General features: G+C 32.2%; 1 protein-coding gene across 1 annotated transcript in view; it reads left to right on the forward strand.

Annotated features, from left to right (window-relative positions):
- The window catches only part of LOC139525118 (uncharacterized), a 184,509-nt gene that overhangs the window by 110,577 nt on the left and 52,093 nt on the right, over positions 1-21,839 (forward strand). The window contains exon 18 of the mRNA XM_071320303.1: positions 1,013-1,318. Coding sequence (XP_071176404.1) covers positions 1,013-1,318 — 306 coding nt within the window. The remainder of the gene's footprint in view (positions 1-1,012; positions 1,319-21,839) is intronic.

Here is a 21,839-nt window from a genome sequence, read left to right on the forward strand (position 1 = left end):
CTCATCAGCCTCCATGTTTTAGTATACATTCAGGTGTTGTGTACAGGTGAATATATCTAACTCATATTAACACTTTTCAACTTACATAATAATCAAATTAATTAGCATTAATATGATCAGCATTAAAAATCTGATTTGATTTATATAATAATCGATCAGGTGTAAATTAAACTTCAGCATAATAGGAACATGTGTTATACTCATCAATATATAAGATAAGTTCCTAATATCAGTGGAACAAATATAATACAGAAGGAAAAAATATTCCATTACATAATTTCCGCAGAACAAATATTATTAGGAACAAATATACGTTGACAGAACTAATGCCGTTGTCCATTGATACAATTGTAGGGTCTCTTTTTTTCAAAACCAAGTTGTCACTTACAGCCCTGCATATGTATATATATATTATATATTATGTAAAATGGCTGAATAAATAGCCAACGGTAAATCTTAAGGGGCGATGGATCATGTAAATATGATACAGTACACTACAAAATACAATATATAACCAGTCTAAAAGGGTACAACATTACCAAAAAAAAAAATAACAATAAAATGAACAAATGTAACGCAGATATTTCAGATAACAGATATCCGTCTTCAGTATTACCACGATGTAAAATGAATCATGTCAATCTATCCTAATTATTACACTATTACAATCTTGACTTTATACATACAAAAACACACAGTTTTAGCGAACACTGGTACAATTTTTAAATTTCCAAACACGACACAAAGACTGCACAGATATGCAAAACAGTTATTTGCGATATGAACTGGCACAACTCTAAATTCCAAAGATGAAGACAGTTAGGATATTACATCAACTGCGTGGTAAAACAGTCAAAATAAACAGCTCTGACTGATCTTAGTTGGTGTAATATTGACCTTTTTGCTCTGATGTTTAATTATCGAAGAATACAAAAGACACCCATACTACCCTAGGTTGTTTAATTTTCTTCTAAAGAAATGTAAAAGATGTAAAATCCGGTTTTTTATTTAGGCAGTGCACGTAAAGATCGAAGATACTCAGAGGAACTTGAAGATATTGCAGTTATGGAAAGTGGTGATTTGAATATTAGAGTATTTATCTTAGCCTACCCTGAACCTATAATCATTTGGACTATGAGACGTTCTGACACAGGACAAGATTATACAGTAAACTATACTAATTCATTTAACAGTGTCGAACATATTTCAACTGTGAATATAACCGAAGTTTCAACAAAAGACTATGGCGTCTATACAATTATTGCATTTAACAAAATAGGGCCTCCGTATATCAAATCCTTCACAGTGAAGCCACTAGGTAAGTACGTGAATTAGGTATTTAATCCTCTACTACCTAATGAAAATATATAACCTATTCTCATATGCACAACAAAATCTATCTTAGATTATAATCAATCTTTTCATATGTCATAAGACTGATAATCTTGCACGTTTCCTGTTATTAACTGGCTGTGGATGTTTTGATTCGAGCAAAATTGATGGCGTTTATTCAGGAAGAAAAATCTGTAAATGACTTGGTATATTATAAAAAGTATGTTATATTTTTTTTTCAACTCTGAAATATAGAACAAAAGCACAGTTACTTGTCGCTCCTTGGTATTGAATACAAGATCAATATATGGTCAAATTTTGTTTCTGTTACTTATTGAACAATTCTCTATTACTTTATATTTTAGCAATGAAAATCTTTGGACACCAAAACGCATTTTATATATGTTTTATCAGGACGAATTAACCTAGAAGTACATATTGGCCGATGACAAAATCCGAGTGTCAATATTATGTGACAGGTTAATATATAACGTAGTGACTGATTGAAAGTTCAAGTAAACGTTTAAATAATATGTTAAGAAAATGACGTCCAATGTTCTTTCTGCGTATTTTCAAATTGTATTTTGCAAGAATTATAACATGTTTATTGACAATATCAATATTTTAAAGAACGTCATAGCTTGTTGAATTAGCTTTCTTGTATTTCGAAGCACCTGAAATCACCATCAGATTTTGGTGGGGTTCGTGGTGCTCAATCTTTAGTTTTCTATGTTGTTTCTTGTTTACTATTATTTGTCTGTTTGTCTTTTTAAATTTTAACCATGGCTTTGTCAGTTTATTTTTGATTTACTAGTTTGACTGTTCCTCTGGTAACTTTCCCCTCTCTTGTTTTCTTAGCATCTACATTTAACATACAATTCTTGAAATATCCAGTGAAAAACTTGCAAATTTTCTTTTTGTCTGCAGCGGCGCTTCCAGCACAATGGGCAATGTGTATGACGTCATGACGCCATCAATCTAAATTTAGCAGGATTATTTCATATTGACCACCAATAAACATTTAAATGGAAACACAGCGTCCAAAAACGTAAGAATAGAAACAAGGCTCCGGATACGTAAAATAACCTTTGAAACGAGTGATCGTAATGTCCGATGAAAATAGTAAAATGCTACACCATGTAACATAGGTATATATTTGAGTGTGACCAGACAAAACAATAGTGTCTAATTCTTTCAGGTTCAAATAACAGATCGGAGAATTATCTATTCAAGAGTATTGGTGCAGGCATAGGCGCATCCTTTTTTATATTAATAGTGGCAGGTCTGACGGTATTTGTTTTAAAGACTATGAAAAGAAGGACATACATTAAAAAAGGTAACATGACCTCATGTCAGTTGATATTAATGAAGATTTAAGTTTTCTGAATTAATAAAGTTTTTGTGAGATCTCTTCATTTCATCAACACTTTCACATTTTTCATAAAATGGGACACAACTCAAAATTCTAGTAGCACTAATTTTTTTTTTTAAATAAGATAAGTATATAAGATAAGTCTCTATCCTGTAAAAGAGGGACGAATTATACCAGAGGGACAGTCAAACTCATAAATCGAAAATGAACTGACAACGCCATGGCTAAAAATGAATCAGACAAACAGACAAACATTAGTACACATGACACAACATAGAAAACTAACGAATAAGCAACACGAACCCCACCAAAAGCTAGGGGTGATCTGAGGTCGTCCGGAAGGGTAAGTAGATCCTGCTCCACATGTGACACCCATCGTATTGCTTATGTGATAACAAATCCGGTAAATAGTCTTATTCGGTAGGTCACATGCATGTAAGGAAAACGAACATTACTAGTATATTACCTTGTGTGAAAAACATGAATGCTACCCAAGACTGTCACAGTTCATCATTACACATACGTTTGACCTACTCTCAAGAATGAAAGGTTAAGAAATCTCATATTCAAATAGACACTTCATACAAAACTAGACGGGAACAAACTGATGTTTAGATGAATGGTATCTGTTTAACAGTATATTCGGTATATTTGTCATTGTATTCATTTATTAAACTAAAAATGTCGACTCTACTTACTATCTAACCTTTTCAAACAATATTTTTTAATCCTTTTCGTATGATCGGTCGTTCTGATTTGATATTTTGATGATTGAATTTATTCAAAATTTATATATTTATATATAGAAAACAGCAAGTTGTATCAATCTACTCAACCGGGTACAAGGTATGAATAACTTATATATTAAAAAAATTACATGAATTATTCCTATGCTTGTCAAATTTGTCTATTTGTGAGTAACAAGTATCTGCTATAAAACTCTATCAGAAATAAAAACAGTGCAGTTGTGTTATTGTCGTACGTCTATGTCCTGAATATATTTAGAAATCGAGTTTAACTTCATAGTTAACCTTTATAGATATTTTTTTTAACAATATAACTGTATAATTGTGATGTAAAATAAACTTGACAAAACTTAAATTGATGGCTCAAAAGAACTAAACTCTTATTTTTCGTTTCCTTGTTTACCTTCGTCATAGTGTTAATAATGGTTTCCATTCTCCCGTATGACGCCAAGTAATAACTATATAAATCAAACCGCGAGTTATGATATCAAGCGATATACAATGCTAATGATTAAGTCAACCTATTTCTTTTATGGTAAACATTCTGATTGTCTAAAATTAAAAAATTCTGGAATCGTTGTTTTTGTCTTTTGAACGAACTAACGCTTAGTCATGTGTCCTGTTCCAGGACCTAGCATCATACATTCAAAAGCTTTTCGTACTCTTCAAAATATAAATAAAATTAGACAAATAGAAGATTTAAGTTGAAAAGTATGATTTTTTGGTATATTTGTATATAATTAAAAAAAATCATAATTCATCATAATAAAGTGTCGACATATAAATGAGATCTTCAAAACTGTAGATTTTAAGATTTTCATTTCTACACAATTAAAATTTGAAAAAACACATTAAAACAGCGTTTGTAAGGTATGTATTGTTATACATGTTATATTTTCGATAATATTTTAAAAGTCAAAATATTGTTAATTGAAGAATTGCGAACAAACAGGTCATTCCTCAGTTGCGACCTGTCAGCTGTGGGTTTGACTTTTATCCAATGAAAACAGGAATCCGATTGAAATTGCATTTGAATCACTTTTGAAAACATGAATTCAAGGTTGAATGACGTTCTATTCGTTAGATACTAATTTTCATGGGAACAGAGGAACCTCGTATTTAATTGTTCAACGAATTGCAAAGTTTTAAAAGAATGTAGGCAGACTTTGCCAAAACAACTAAATTAAATATCAACGAAAATGCAATTTTTCTCATTCCCGAAAATTGTTACCAATATTATGAATCCACAGTATTCACAAATTTCAAATGAATCTTACCAAATTATTATGTTTCAACTTGTGAAAATTCGACATTAATGCTGAAACGAACTTCTAATAAAAACAAGCTTCAATACACTTGCAATATTTATTTCCTTCCATAACTTAGTATTTGAAAAACAATAAAAATATTGTATGTTGTAATGATTAAGTTTTCATTTTAAGCTCGTGTGATTACGACGAAATTAAAAGAATAAAAGACGAACTCAGTAACCAAGATTTGAAGAAAGACAACCCAGGTTTGAGCTTAGTTGTCACGTGCCATCACTTTTTCTACATTGGCTAGAGGTATAAAGGGAGGGTTGAAATTTCAATAAACATGTTTAACCCGGCCGCATTCTTGCGCCTGTTTCAAGTAAGGAGCCTCTCGCCTTTGGTAGTCTTGTATGATTTTTTATTTTAGTTTCTTGTGTATAATTCGGAGTTTAGTATGACGTCTAGTATTACAAAACTTGAATATATATTTGTTAAGGACCCGCTAAAGGACTCATTCGGGTGCGGGAGTTTCTGGCTGCATTAACGACCCATTGGTGGTCTACGGCTGCTGTCTACTCTATGGTCGGGTTGTAGTCTCTTTGACACATTCCCCATTTCCATTATCAATTTTACCTCGCGTCTATTTTCGTCCGTTGTTGGTGGTTGAACCTCTTTAGTGAAAACATATGCCATTCTGCTAACAAAATATCCCCAAAAAAAACCAGTTAATCTTCTTCATAAATCAATTTTAAATCGGCGTTGATTATTGGTCCTGCATACAAAAAAAAAAGATTGTGTTAACAATTAGGTATACATACAAGTAATAAGTACAAAATTAAAATCGCGTATGAAGAAAAACATGACAAAGGCTACTAGGTCCAGTATGTCTTCATAGTATTCAGTTGGAATTAACCCGTCAACCGACTGCTTATTGGAGTCAAAGTCTTTTAAAAGTATATTTTGCATTTGAGTATTTTACTATACAAATATCGAAACAACATCTGATAAACAAATTTAATAATACTTTTAGATATTTGGATGATATTTTGGCTCTCAATAATGACGACTTCAGTATGTATATCAATGAAATGTATCCTGTTGAACTTACTTTGAATAAAGCTAATACTAACAACGACCACTGCCCTTTTCTCGATCTACATCACTAATTGAAAGCTGAATACTAAAATTTATGATAAAAGGGATGATTTTTCCTTTCCTATCGTTCATTATCCGTTTTTAGATGGTGACGTTCCCTTGTCACCATCTTACGGTGTTTATATATCTCAACTTGTACGATTCGCTCGTGTATGTAACAATGTTTTAGATTTTAACGAGAGAAATTTATGTATTACTGAAAAATTATTACACCAGGGTTTTCGATATCACAAACTAGTCAAAATATTTACTAAATTTTATCATCGGTATAAAGACATCATTCGTAAATATAGCTCAACATGCAGACTTCTAATACGTTCAGGTATTTCACACCCAATTTTTTATGGAAATATACTTTATAAAGCACAAAGGTGTCAGTATTCACCTCAGAAACTTACAAAACCTTTGAATAGACTTATTAAGAAGGGATATAATTACGATACTGTTGTCAAATCATAAAAGATTGCATATTTTGGCGTTAATATTGAGTCACTGATAAGGTCTTTGCATCGGAACTAAACACATTTATTCTAAAAACAGTTGTTGGCATGACACGGGTTATGTTCTTCTCATATATGTTATGATGGTATGACACTAAACCCCTAACGAGAAGGATTGTGCCTGATGTTCATATGATGAAATCATAATCTTTCAGTCAGTTTAATTGAAGTCTGGAGCTGGCATGTCAGTTAACTGCTAGTAGTCTGTTGTTATTTATGTATTATTGTCATTTTGTTTATTTTCTTTGGTTACATCTTCTGACATCAGACTCGGACTTCTCTTGAACTGAATTTTAATGTGCGTATTGTTATGCGTTTACTTTTCTGCATTGGTTAGAGGTATAGGGGGAGGGTTTAGATCTCACAAACATGTTTAACCCCGCCGCATTTTTGCGCCTGTCCCAAGTCAGGAGCCTCTGGCCTTTGTTATTCTTGTTTTATTTTAATTTTAGTTTCTTGTGTACAATTTGGAAATTAGTATGGCGTTCATTATCACTGGACTAGTATATATTTGTTAAGGGGCCAGCCGAAGGACGCCTCCGGGTGCGGGAATTTCTCGCTACATTGAAGACCTGTTGGTGAACCTCTGCTGTTGTTTTTTATTTGGTAGGTTTGTTGTCTCTTTGACACATTCCCCATTTCCATTCTCAATTTTATATACCTTTAGACTGAAACTATCAACCAAAGAAAAAATACTGATTCCACATCCAAAAATAAGTGAATGTCATTGAATTTGTCAAGCAACTCCAGATAGGATTCACGTTTCCTGAATGATGTTTTCTCCATTGTTTTACCCTACAGACAAGGATCTTAATATTAATCTAAGTGGATTACTATTATTCAAAGATTATGGGTTCTTAATGTGTCTTCCTTAAAAGGGATTATACAGGTTATAGGCATTAAATAACAGACTTAAAAAAAAACACGAGAAGACACTTTATGAAGTGGAATCTGAAAATAGAAAAGAAAAACGTTCCTTTGCGTACTATATACCAAAATAGAGAAATAAAATGTATTCATACTTTAGAAAAATTTAATTATATGAAAAACATCCTCTTTCAAAATTAGGTTTGCTATCCTGATTTTTTTTTAGAAACCTGGGTTAAGTTCAATATCGTAGCAGCTACGTTGCGGCTACGTAGCTGCAACCAATATTTATGTAAGAACTAGTATATAGCTACACGTTCAATAGTGAAAATCTACGTAGCACTACGTAGCAGCTACGGTATTGAACGCGGCCCTGGTCTTGTATGTAAAATCTGAAAATTTGCACGACCTTCACTCCTGTCTCGTATGTTTTTTATATATATTTTCCTGGATCATGATATAAAACCTATTTCTGCAAATTATTCCAACAAATTATCGATCCCCTACAAATGCTTCACATACAGTCATGCATCTGTTAAATAAAAAAGGAATAGCGAGAAAAAAATATTAACGACACACATAATTATTCCATGTTTAATTATCACAGGACGGTTAATATACCAAATTCCTTTAAACATTGTTAAAATCATTATTCGTAAACTTTTTTTTTTACACGTGAGCGCTATTGTTAGTTTTTCGTCCATTGTAAACAGTTTTTGTTTACTTTTGACATTATTTTCAATTAGCTAACTTTATAGATAGTATATTATATGTTTGTGAATTTTATCATTTTAATATCAATAGTGAATAACAATAAAGAATTAATAAAATTGCAGAGATAAAAGTAGGACAAACAATACCCGTTGAAAACAACAGATAACAAACCAAATCTTTTTTATGAAATGTAACAATTTAGTGGCGTCAAATCAATGAAAACCGGGGATACGCTTAAGTTCTTAAATGATGTAAATTACCGTCTCCTATAATGACATATACCGTGGTGCTTATGTCAAATGAATATCAAGTTGTCACAGGAAAAACGTGGAAACTATGTATGCACGATTAGTCAAGCCTAATGTTGGAGATACATGGTGCAAATACGGATGCAATTCAAATGTTGCTGCATAATTTCATTAAGAAGATAATTCTATGATAATTCTGAAAAAAAAGAAGTTATTATTGCAGTTTGATATTGCTATCACTACTTAATTATACAGTGATATATCTTAATCAATTTCAGATTCAAGACAGCAACTTGAGACACCATCTGTATATACAAATATGAGTATTTGTAACTAAAGGACAAGGTTCACTTGTGGCATAAAATGGCCTAAAATATCTACTTTATTAGAAAACATCAAAAAGGTCACAATTTGGTTTGTAAAGGGGACAAATTTAAAAGTCTTAATGCTAAATAAATCATTTCTTTCATAACAGTACAATATATTCTCCAAAATAGGCCTATTTTGAAATTTTTCTCAAAATATGATGATTTTGTGGAATTTTTAGACCTTTGGGAAATCCTTGGCCGCCACCTACGATCCAAATGTTTTGTAACCAAAAGTTTCCAAGTTTGATATAGAATTCATCAATATAAAAAATCTTTTGGATCGTGGATGGCGGTCAATGTTAAATTCCAAAAACAATTAAAATTCTGGAATGTTTTTACCAATATTGACCTAATATACAAATTATGTTTATCTAAGGTGTCATAACTTCACAAATTGTTTAGGAAGATGCAAATAAAAATAGGGTCAATTTAAATCCTTCTTGTAATTAAAACTGCTTATTATTCTTTTAAATTCCAGCTAACAGTAACTTTTAATTTTGAATTCATAGATAACTTCATTTGGGAATATTGACTGAGATAATAAATATTTATAATTCTGGATTTCCTAGGTGTTATTGTTTGTCTGCATTTGTATTTTATTAATAAAAACATAATATTTTTACTTCATTAACCAATGTTTCCTTGAAATCAAAGAGTCAAACACATCAAACATATTAAAAACATAGAGAGTGAAAGGTGGTGAAGTTGAAACCTGCTCTTCGTTAATTTTACGGACGCCATAAAGAGTGGGTTGATTGTAATATACTATCCGTTTCACAAATGATAGCTGATATGTTCCAATTGTCGAAAATACAATCCCGTTTTCCTTTCCTTGAATAAGACCTACCGAATTAGACTTATTATTGGGTGTGTACCTACATGATCACGTGTAAATTAGGATCTGCTTTCCCTTCGGAGCAAAGGTTTTGGTGTGGTTAGTGTTGTTAAATTTTCTGTGTTGTGTTTTGTGTACTGTTGTTTGTCTGTTTGTCTTTTTCATTTAGCCATGGCTTTGTCTTTTGTGAATTTTCAAATTATAAAGTTGAATGTCCATTTGTTTATCTTCTGCCTCTCTTTTACGACCACTGGGTAGATGTCCCTGCTTGTGGACTATTGTACTTTAGGACATCATCCGCTCTTTAGCATAATATGTATGAATTTACGCAGATGAAAGAGAATACTGGCTCCGATGTCATCCTGTATAATAAGCTCAGTAGTAGACGTTAATTTGAGTATTGTGTCGACTAATATAGGTTGGTCCCTCCGTAAAATATTCAGTATGCCTTCAACAGATGTCGTCTACAGGTTAGAATGTTAATGGATTTGTGTGTGTCGATAAAACGAAAGGTAGGCTATATAAATGTATGTGTGACCTTCGATCAGACATTTCAAACAATGCAAGCGAAAAATAATTTTAACCAGTATGGTCATTCATTTAATCTTTTCTAAGCAAGTTTGCTTCATCGATAAAATATACCATAAGACAAACAAAACTCATCTGCCAGACTACAACGTAAACAAATGGTAGATTACTATATTCGACAACTTGGAACTGTGACACCATACATGCCATATGATTGCAAAGAAAAATTTGGTGGTATAGGTTTATAAGAGTCCTTGGGTGGTGTAAACTTCACACTAACACCATCCACCATTACACCATTCACCATATATACCATAACACCATACAATATGTGCCATTACATCATTACAATCTGTGCCATTACACCATACACGTTACACTTTTGCTCCATACACCTTACACATTCTATCTACACCATCCGAAATTAGCCATACTGCTATTTTAAGTTCAAGAAAGCGTGCGACTACAAAATTATTTATTTATTTTAAAAAACGTATTTTGATCACGATATTGTGAATCAGTGTATAAAATTCAAAAATAGTTCTTATCAATATTTGCATTCAGTCTTTTCAACTTTGATAACTACACTTTATATACACGTTACACAATCACACCATGCCTCATACATTCCTTTAAAGAAAAGAACTATGTCAATTGGACATGCTTTGATACTATATCTGCTCTTGAAGTTCTACTAGATTACATTTGTGTTCGCTTTAGAGTTCCGTATATCGTCAGGTTATCGGAATTCCCATGGGGATTAACTGTGCACCACTTATTGCGGACCTGTTTTTGTATTGCAATGAGTTACAATTTATGACTGAAATCTGCAAAGACCCATCGAAACAACATCTGACACAAAAATTTAATAATACTTTTAGATATTTGGATGATATTTTGGCTCTAAATAATGACGACTTCAGTATGTATACTTAAGACAATTGTCCTGTTGAATTTACTTTAAATAAAGCTAATACTAACAACGACCACTGCCCTTTCCTCGATCTTGATATCTATATCATTAACAGAAAGCTTAATACAAAATTTTATTATAAAAAAGATGATTTTTCGTTTCCTATCATTATCCATCTTTAGATGGTGACGTTCCCTTGTCATCATCTTACGATGTTCATATACCCCAACTTGTACGCTCGTGAATGTAACAACGTTTTTGATTGTAACGAGAGGAATTCATGTTAAACTGAAAAATTATTACACCTGGGTTTTCGATATCAAAAACTTGTCAAAACATTTACTAAATTTTATCATCGGTACAAGGACATCATTTTGTAAATTTGGCTCAAAATGCAGACTTCTTATAAGTTCAGGTATTTCACATTCAATCTTTTATGGTTATATTCTTTATACAGCACAAAAATGTTATTCACCTCAAAAGCTAACAAAACCTTTCAATAGACTTATTAAGAAGGGATATCGTTACGATACTATTGTCAGGTCATTAAAGATTGCATATGTTGGCTTTAATATTGATTCACTTATAGGGTCTTTGCATCGGAGCTAAACATATTTATTTAAAAACCAGTAGCTTGTATGACACGGGTTATGTTCTTCTCATATATTTTATGATGATATGATACTTAACCCCTAACGGGAGGGATTATGCCTGATATTCCTATGATGAAGACATAATCTTTCAACAAGTTTAATTGAGGTCTGGAGCTGGCATGTCAGTTAACTGCTAGTAGTCTGTTGCTATTTATGTTTTATTGTCATTTTGTTTATTTTCTTTTGTTACATCTTCTGACATCGGACTCGGACTTTTCTTGAACTGAATTTTAATGTGCGTATTGTTATGCTTTTACTTTTCTGCATTGGCTAGAGGTATAGGGGGACGGTTGAGATCTCATAAACATATTTAACCCCGCCGTATTTCTGCACCTGTCCCAAGTCAGGAGCCTCTGGCCTTTGTTATTCTTGTTTTATTTTAATTTTAGTTTCTTGTGTACAATTTGGAAATTAGTATGGCGTTCATTATCACTGGACTAGTATATATTTGTTAAGGGGCCAGCCGAAGGACGCCTCCGGGTGCGGGAATTTCTCGCTACATTGAAGACCTGTTGGTGAACCTCTGCTGTTGTTTTTTATTTGGTAGGTTTGTTGTCTCTTTGACACATTCCCCATTTCCATTCTCAATTTTATATACATTTGGAGTCAGGAGCCTCTGGCCTTTGTTAGTCTTGTATTATTTTAAATTTAGTTTCATGTGTATAATTTGGAGTTTAGTATGACGTCTATTATCACTGAACTAGGATATATTTATATTTGTTTAGGGGACAGATGAAGGACGCTTCCGGGTGTGAGAATTTCTCGCTTCATTGAAAACCTATTTATGACATTCTGCTGTTGTCTGTTCTATGGTCGGGTTGTTTTCTCTTTGACACATTCCCCATTTCCATTCTCAATTTACCATTCCCCTTACACCATACACCATACACCTTCTACCATTGTAACACACGCCATACACCATTTCACCATTTACGTTTAGGATGGAAGTTTACACTATCCAAGGGATATAAGTAGTCTGTCTCAAACCTAAGTAAATGCGATGAAATTTTCAAATTATACTCCTTGATGTAGACACAGTCATGGTCATCGTCTCTATCAATAATCATCACATTCTCCAGAAAATTTACAACGGTACGGCTAAAAAAAAGACAAACACACAAAAAACAGACAGACAAACAGACTAACAGACAAACATTAAAACACAAAACACAACAAAGAAAACTAAAGCCTGAGCAATGGCTTTGTCAGTTTATTTTTAACTTATAATTTTAATTGTCTTTTTGGAATCATTTGCGTTATTCTTGAATTAACACGGCTACGTAAGCATGTAAGTTATAGAAAAGAATAGAAAATGATAAAACTAAATGAACATGTTGCACAGTTCAATAAAATAAAAAATAAAAAAACAAGTAATAAACTAACATTGAAGTGTAATCCCGTATGTTCAATAAAAGCAAACTGATTTGCCAAACTTAAAGTTTTGATATAAAGCATACCCAATAGTTAAAACCGATATACGTTGCAACATATCCAGAGTAGGTCTTGCAAGATAGACGCAATTGAAAAACAAGTAAATTCATGTATGAAAACGACCGCCTTTGTGTCCGTGCTCCTGGAAATGTGCAAAATCGTTTAAATTAAAAATTTTATTCATCATAACATAGGAATGGGTTCCAGCTGATATTTCTCTTAATAGTTATCAAAGGTACCAGGATTATGATTTAGTACGCCAGACGCACATTTCGTCTACATAAGACTTACCAGTGACGCTCATATCAAAAAAGTTATAAAGCCAAACAAGTAAAAAATTGAAGAGCTATGAGGACCGAAAATTCCAAAAGGTTGCTCAAAATACGGCTAAGATCATCTATTCCTGGGAGAAGAACATCCTTAGTTTTTCGAACTTTTTGTAAGAGGAAATTTATAAAATGACCACGTAATCTTAAAAACTCAACTACAACATTTAACATGCTTCTGGGTCATTCTTAAAAGGCATAAACAAAAATCCCTTGGTTTCATTATGAATTTATAGCATTATGCAAATGTTACTACAAAAAGATACGGTTCTGGGAAAAAATAAGTGGTAATTTTTTTTTTAAATAAAGGATTAAGATGATGTATAAGAATTTGTCAAGTTGTCATTGTTGATTTGAGCGATTATCTGAATAGTGCGTGGTTTCGGACGAGTTGTTTCTTAATCATCATTAGATTTTTTATTGCATTTTTCATTTTTATAAAATAAAAATCAAAGTTTATATACATAAATATATATAAAGATACACATTAATACATTTCTTATTCTTAATATTCGTTTTCTTAGAATTTCAATTTCCTACAAAAAGTTGTAATTCATATTTTTAAGGTCTTCTCATGTACATTACCTCAAATTAAATTTGAAGTTAGCTTCCATTTATTACAGAGAAATAATGGAAGTATGTTCAAGACTTGTTTTATGACAAGTCAAAAATTGTCAAGTATATTGAACTCCGTTCTTTTATGTCTTGATTGTGTTATAATAATATAAAAATATGATGGTTTTTAAAAAGCATTGCCTTTTGCATTTCAATCAAGGACAGATTTGTATTTAAAACATAGTTAAGTGAAGTGAATAAGCAGAGGCAAAGATCATTGGTAATTGTAAAAACAAGATATTTACAAATTGAATGTAAATAAGTTAGGTTTTTTTTTTAAACTTCACTTTTTTGTTTGTAGAGAAGCAAACAGCTGGCACGTTGATTTTTCAGAAGTTTTGGAACAGCTAGCATGAACGGTTGTCGTATCTATGTCAACTATCTCAATTTCGTAATGCAACACATTACAGTCATAATAAATGAACATGTCCATCATTTATGAGTTTGGAAGTTGTTTAAGTTAACGAAATATATTAAATGCACGCAAATTTGATAAAATTCATTATTCTGCAGTAGTCAACATACGCATGTGCCAAAAAAAAATTGGATTTAGAGCATGAATTATTCATAAAGCGAAAGAAGCACGTCATATTAAAATTTTGGTACAATATTGTTTTGATTTTTTTCTTGTTTTGTACTATATATAGGTGTACTGGTTCCCAGTATACATGTTCACGGGCACATGTAGTAAGGTCGTCATATCGAGGAGCGTTTAGTACAGCGATTTTGTCATAGTTTGGTTCAGTTGGTCATGGATAAGTTAAGTTACTTCCCTAACGATTGCCTCAATTTTTTGCAAATGAGAAAATAAAAAGCATATTAAATGATTATATGTAATGCGTGCGTTTCCCTCAGTTTTAGTTTGTTACCCCGATTTTGTTTTTTGTCCATGGATTTATGAGTTTTGAAAAGCGGTATATTACTGTTGACTTTATTGAATCTATATTGTAAGTCAAACTATCTAAATTAAAATTGTTGTTATTAAGAAAATAACGCAAGATAACCAAAATATCCAAATTGGTATGGCTTGGTTTAGAAATTCGTCATGGTTTTAGTTACATTTGTCATGGTTTAAATCAAAATGAATACATATTTGTGACACCTTAATATTGATAGTTTGTTTGAATGCGACTATGAAAAATAAAAGTAACACAAAAAACTAATTGACTAAAGAGGAAAAAATCCTTTTGACCAAATTGGGTGGGCGTAAACGGCAAATCGTACATTTATATATTTTTGTACTCCGCGTAACGCATTGAGGGGTAATTGCAAACATCGAGCGACCGTTCTTCCGTTCATCCATCCGGTCCGACGTTTACATTTCTTGCCGGATTTTTTAATGAAACTTATATGATAGTTTTTTAGTTATAGTTTGGGCTAGTTCGTAAATTAGTGCTGATCCCGATAATTTTCTTTTAAAGATTTATGCCCCTTGGAAACATTAGTTATATTAAAAATTACATTGTTAGCACCCTCAATGTACAATGCTTGCCAGAATTTTATGAAACTTACATCATAGGTTTATATTAGCAGGGTCTTGGACGAATTCAAAAACCTGGATAACAGTTTAAACTTATTCATTTATTAAACTGTACGTGAAAATATGACAATTAATTTCAAAGTTTGGAATTTAAATGTATGAAAGATCACAAGTTCGAATTAAAATAGGTCCATAATGTCTATTTTTATGAACGAATAAAAAAGATTATGTTTTTAGTTATATTATATAAGTATATTATGCAGTACAATTTACTCGTTAAACCATGTTTTCTTGTATGCCATAACGTTCTGATAATATCAGAAAAAGCTCTGTCGGTTTAGTATTTAGTATGAAAAAATTTATATTATTAAACGTTATCGAAAAACATAATTGAAAAATTCAATGATACACGTCTTTTTGTGCTTAGTACAAGTACATTTAAACTATTTACAACCTTATTTTATAATTATTTAAGGCGACACAGACAATTAGATTACTATTGGTAGCAGTATTCCATTCTGAAATAAATAAAAGAAACTTTTTGTCTTAGATTTATATTTTTTAGTTGTTAATGGCTTGGAATATACTCACAGATCAGTTCTTTCTTTTTTTCTTTTTTTTTTTTGTTACTTGATTACTTGGCTCTGTATCGATGATCTGATCAGGCAAGTCCCTTTTTATTATATTTTTTTTTACAATTAGTTGTGTTGTTACCTGTATGCCCAGAATAGGTCAAGAGGCTGGTTGGGATCCTGCAAACATTGAAACCATGTCATTAATGTAGTCTAGATCTGTGATACACTGGCTGTCGTTTTTTCTGTTTATCATATTTATTTTTTGCTTATTGTTTTGAACCTTAGTCAAGCTGGAAGTTTTCTTATTTGAGTCACTTTATCTTTATTTTTTAAGAGCCTTCAATTACTTACTTAGAGGTCTTTTTTAGTTGTCGAAGGCCGTACGGTGACCTTACATTTACGTCATTTGGTCTAGGGTTAATAATTGTCTCATTGGAAATCATACTGTATTTTCTTATTGTATATTATTAGTTACATAGTGTGATGTTACATATGGGGTGAGAGCGATGCTCGGATCCCCATATGGAATTTACTGACCCCATTTATACCGTATTTAGTCACTAGTGCACTATGTAACGAATGTATCTTACCGACTATCATAAAATGTTGCATGAGTCTAGTGACCTATCATAGTGAGCAAGTCTTCAATACCGTTAGCATTAAGAAACTATACTTTCATTGATCATTCAAAAACGAATGCCAATAATAACCACTTGTTAGCTTGAAATGTGATATATGAATTTATTTCAATCATTCATTGTCTGTTGAAACCGTTAAGATTTTTTTCTCAGTACCGTTTTGCTTTTATAAAGGAACTTAACATCTCTTTTAACCGTGTATTGAGGAGCCCTGCCTGCCTACTAACCTAATATAAAATTCACACGGTCTCCACCAGGTTGCTTTTAACCAATCATTCTCCTAGATATGTATAGGAGGTAAGATAATACTATGTGCTTTATTAGGTCATATTCGAATTCCAAATACACCAACTTTTCATGAATTTGCTATAGTAGAACTTCATTAATATAATACTCTAGTGATTTCTTTATACGTGCTTGTTCTATGATTATAATAATTATAATGATAATAACATTGCTTTACTGTAGACGACTTTTTTCTCGAGTGGTGTATTTTTTCGAGTATAAGATCATCGTTAATATATTAAACTCAGATCTACTCGTCTGGGAACAAAACAACAACATAAGAAAATAGCGACACTATATTGACTCAAAACAGGATAGAATGTGTTTAACATGAAAAATATTATCACCGAAAATATTGTTTAATCGTATTTTAATAGTTGTACATAATTTGTGTCTATTTTGATCGGAACACTTCCATCATTATCGACATGAATCACATATTAACTGAATTATGTCTAAAATGAACTTAACCATGACAATAATAAACCAAACCATGACACCAAATTTTCTGTAATCATAAATTGTGTGCAAATGTTGGTTTTTTTTCGGAAAAACTGGCAGCAGATTTAAACCGTAACGAAATATGTAATGCAACAGACAGTAAAGAAATAACTGTACTTTATGTATTAGATAAGAACAATAACTTATAAATTTAGTCATACGCAAGCATTATTCTTTGTCAAATTATAACTATCCGATGAAAACTTTAATGTACTAACATATTAGCAATAGACAAAGATACTTACTAGCTTGAATTTACATTCAGAGGTTCCTTTAGCGAAAAATACGAATGTTTATATTGTGTCATTGATTGTCAATAAAAACTCTAAACACAACCATGTCTAACTTAATCAAACTATGACAAGATCACTGTACTAAACGCCCCTCGATCGATATGACGACCTTACTACCAGTGATGTTGTTTTATTTTTTTTTTGGGGGGGGGGGCATAAGTCAATTTCTAGAACTTTCCAATATGCACCTCTCATAACGATCTTCCAAGCCTTAGGTTTTAGACACAGGTTTCCATATCGGCTAAGGTAACTTGTGTGTTCGTTTTTCCTGACCAGCGGGTTCGTTTATGACAAAGGTTTGTTTTCAATTCGTATTGGAAATTTGGATATTTCTTATATATAGATATTATTTTCATAAAAATTAGTATGTATATCAATGATAGATTATAATAAAATCCAGAATACTTCTGGTCATGTGGGCGATATGCAATTGTAAAATGTTTTTGAGATATTTTTGCCATATATAAGTAAAGTGTGTACCTAAATATGTGTTTTGATTGAGTAATTTCATTTCCATTATTATTTCATAGTGTGTCTTTCTATGTTGTGATTTAACACTATTGTTTCAGAGGGACAGTAAAACTCATAAATCCAAAATAAACTGACAACGCCTGGCTCAAAATGAAATAGACAAACAGACAAACAATAGAACACATGACACAACATAGAAAATTTATATAAAGAATAAGCAACACGAACCCCACCAAATACTGGGGTGATCTCAGATGCTCCGAAAGGATAATCTGATCCTGCTCCACATGTGGCACCCGTCGAGTTTCTTATGTTATAACAATTCCGATGAATAGTCTGATTCGGGAGGTCACATTCATGAAAGGTAAGTGGATTGTAGTTACGACGTAAGGAACATATCCGATATCATTTGTGAAACGGTTATTCCATAACGGTCAACCAACTCGTGATGGCGTCCGTAAAATTTACGAAGGGATGATTTCAACTTCACCATTTGGAACTCTTGGTTCAGATAAGATTTCAGGTTTGGTTCCATTAAAACGTTTAAACCCGCTTAGTTAGTCCTTAGTTAAGAACCTAATGTTCGGTAGTTGCCGTTTGTTGATGTGGTTCATAACTGTTTCTCGTTTCTTGTTTTTTTATATATAGATTAGACCGTTGGTTATCCAGTTGGAATGGTTTATAATAATAATGAAGATGTATAGAGCGCCCTAGATAAAAAATAAAAACTACTCCAAGGCTCTGTACATTCAGCATGGTAACTAAAACATTAAAAGACAAAGAACATAAAAAAATACACTGTGGCAGATTCAAATCCCTTGATAAAATATAAAACAAACAAAAAACGCTTACCATGAAATGAGAGGTCGATACGAGAATACAATGAAAAAAATAGCATGCAAAACAAGAACAAACCCTTGAAAGGTATACAAAAAATTGCCTAAAAAGTTTATGAAAAACACTAATAATTTTCAGGGCCCTTTATAGTTCGTTGTTCGATGTGAGCCAAGGCCCTGCGTTGAAGACATTATGACCTATAATTGTTTACTTTAATAAATTGTGACTTGGATGGAGAGTTGTCTCGTTGGCACTCACTTATACCACATCTTCTTATATCTAAGATCTGCAGAATGAGTCCAGCACTATAAACACAATGCAATAACTTATTTAAAATACTAAAAAAACTACATTTCTTAACATTTAACTCAAAATCACTTGGTGTCCGTCGTCCGTCGTCGTTAACTCTTACAAAAATCTTCTCCTCTGAAACTACTTGGACAAATTTAACCAAACTTAGCCACAATCATCATTGGGGTTTAAAAATTGTGTCCGGTGACCCGCCAAACCAACCAAGATGGCCGCCATGGCTAAAAATTGTTAATTAAGTCAAGATCTATCTGCCCTGAAATTTTCAAATGAATTGGACAATGGGTTGTCGAGATTAACTGTATACAGCAATCATGTTCAGCAAATTAGAATCTACAAATAAGTCAACATGACCAGATGACCCCTTAAGGAGTCATTGCCCTTTATAGTCATTTCTGTTTTTATAACAATTCCGATAAATAGTCTGATTCGGGAGGTCACATTCATGAAAGGCAAGTGGATTGTAGTTACGACGTAAGGAACATATCCGATATTATTTGTGAAACGGTTATTCCATAACGGTCAACCAACTCGTGATGGCGTCCGTAAAATTTACGAAGGGATGATTTCAACTTCACCATTTGGAACTCTTGGTTTAATAGCTTCCTTGTGAGCAGCAACCCTCTATCAAGAAAATCTTGATAGGAAATGCAAGCACGGGAATATCGTATCAATTGGGAGATATATACCCCGTATGCAGGTGCTGCTGGAATGTTGCTACTTAGAAATGGAAAGTTCACAATTGGAAAGCTGAAATCATCTCTTTTGTCGTAAAGTTTTGTTTCAACCGACTCTCATTGTCAATTTCTAGATGTAAGTCAAAATATGAGGCCGACTTAACTGTATCTGTAGTATCCTGTATCTCTAGCTCGATTGGATAGATGCGTTCCACATAATCACCAAATTTTGAATTATTTAGTGAAAGAACATCATCTATAGAGCGAAACGTAGAGTTAAAGGATAGTGCTAACTTCTTATCTTTCTTCCTAAGAAGTTCCTGCATGAAGTCAGCCTCATAATAATAAAGAAACAAGTCGGCAAGTAGAGGGGCACAGTTTGTTCCCATTGGAATGCCGACAGTCTGTTGAAAAACATGTCCTCCGAACGTAACAAATATGTTGTCAATCAAGAAATCAAGCATCTTAATAATTTCAGTTTCAGAGAATTTTTTGTTCGAATTAGAGTGATCCTTTACAAAATGAAGTAAAGTATGATCTACAAACACATCACCATCACCAAAACACAAGTTTGACATGAATCCATCTGTTTCCTTTGTTAAATATGCACATAGACCATGGTGAGCGACACAGGCTCTTAGGAGCCTCTAGTTAAGACTTTATTCCGAATTTGTCATCAATGGTCATCTCAGTACTAGAATGTATGACAAGCGAGACGATTTTATTTTTAAATTATAAAAAGCATCAATATACCAACTCCATCTGCATAAAGGATATCCTTTCCAAACTCATTCGGTATAAAAGAGGTTGAAACTTTCTGAGCAGATAGTTGATGAGCCAATGTTATGTTTCTTGCTTTTTCCGTTTTAACTTCACAAATAAAATATGTTAATTTTGGAGTATCGATTGTCGGTACTGAGGTTCTTTTAATCTTAATTATATGTTAAAGTGTTCCTTTTATTTATTCTTGTATATTTTTAACAATTAATGATTAGTCCATTCCTGATACATGTGATAATATACTTACGACGTGGCTCGTTACTAATAAATCCGACCCTTGTGTTATTGTGTTATGTTAATTTTTTGATTTTTTTTCTCTTATTTTTGCTTATGTTCTTTGTATATATGCTATTTTGTGTTTCTATGTTGAAAAAAAATGTTTTTAGTCCATTACTGGTTAAATAATTATATTAGGGTTACAACATACTAGCAGATAATGAAATTCATTTCCTATCATCCCCATGTCACATAATGTGCATATTCTGTACTCACGAGGTATATTTAACCATCTACCGGCTTCTATAGGGAATTTCAAATTTGAACATCGCAGTTACCTCAAGTGTACTTTGCGTTGTTTATTTTGTTTCAACATGTAGCCTTCAAGACAGAAATCTCTTTTTTGATTTTCCCTGGAAGTTTGTTGTATTTTTATCTTAATTTAATTTTAGTTTTTAAATTCAACTTCTTTTAATGTGAAACAAGTTTTGTAACTGACTGTAGATGTCAGGGAAAATACGTATAGACAAATATTCTAATAAGAATTCTGAACCCGTGGAGTCTTCATCCTTATTGAAACGCTTTATATTGTATTTTTATTACTAGAAACATCTGGAATTTATTTCATAATCCGGTAATATATCAAATTGAAAAGTGTTTGCTTCAAGAATGTTATCTTTGACACCGTGGTCGTAAAATGAAACGACAGATTTAATGCTACAATGATGCACACTTTGTTTTATTGTTTTATTCGCCAGTGGTTTAAAAACTGTGTCTATTTTTAACCAACCAATACGGATCGTTTCATTTGATATTAGGCAATAAATCGAGAGAAAAGGTTTTCAAAGATGAATACACAGAATCTTGAAATTGCTAAGTTTTATATAGTTAGTAAATCGTTATTTTGTAAACATACAATAA

Source organism: Mytilus edulis, chromosome 5 (assembly GCF_963676685.1).
Source record: "Mytilus edulis chromosome 5, xbMytEdul2.2, whole genome shotgun sequence".
Taxonomy (NCBI): domain Eukaryota; kingdom Metazoa; phylum Mollusca; class Bivalvia; order Mytilida; family Mytilidae; genus Mytilus; species Mytilus edulis.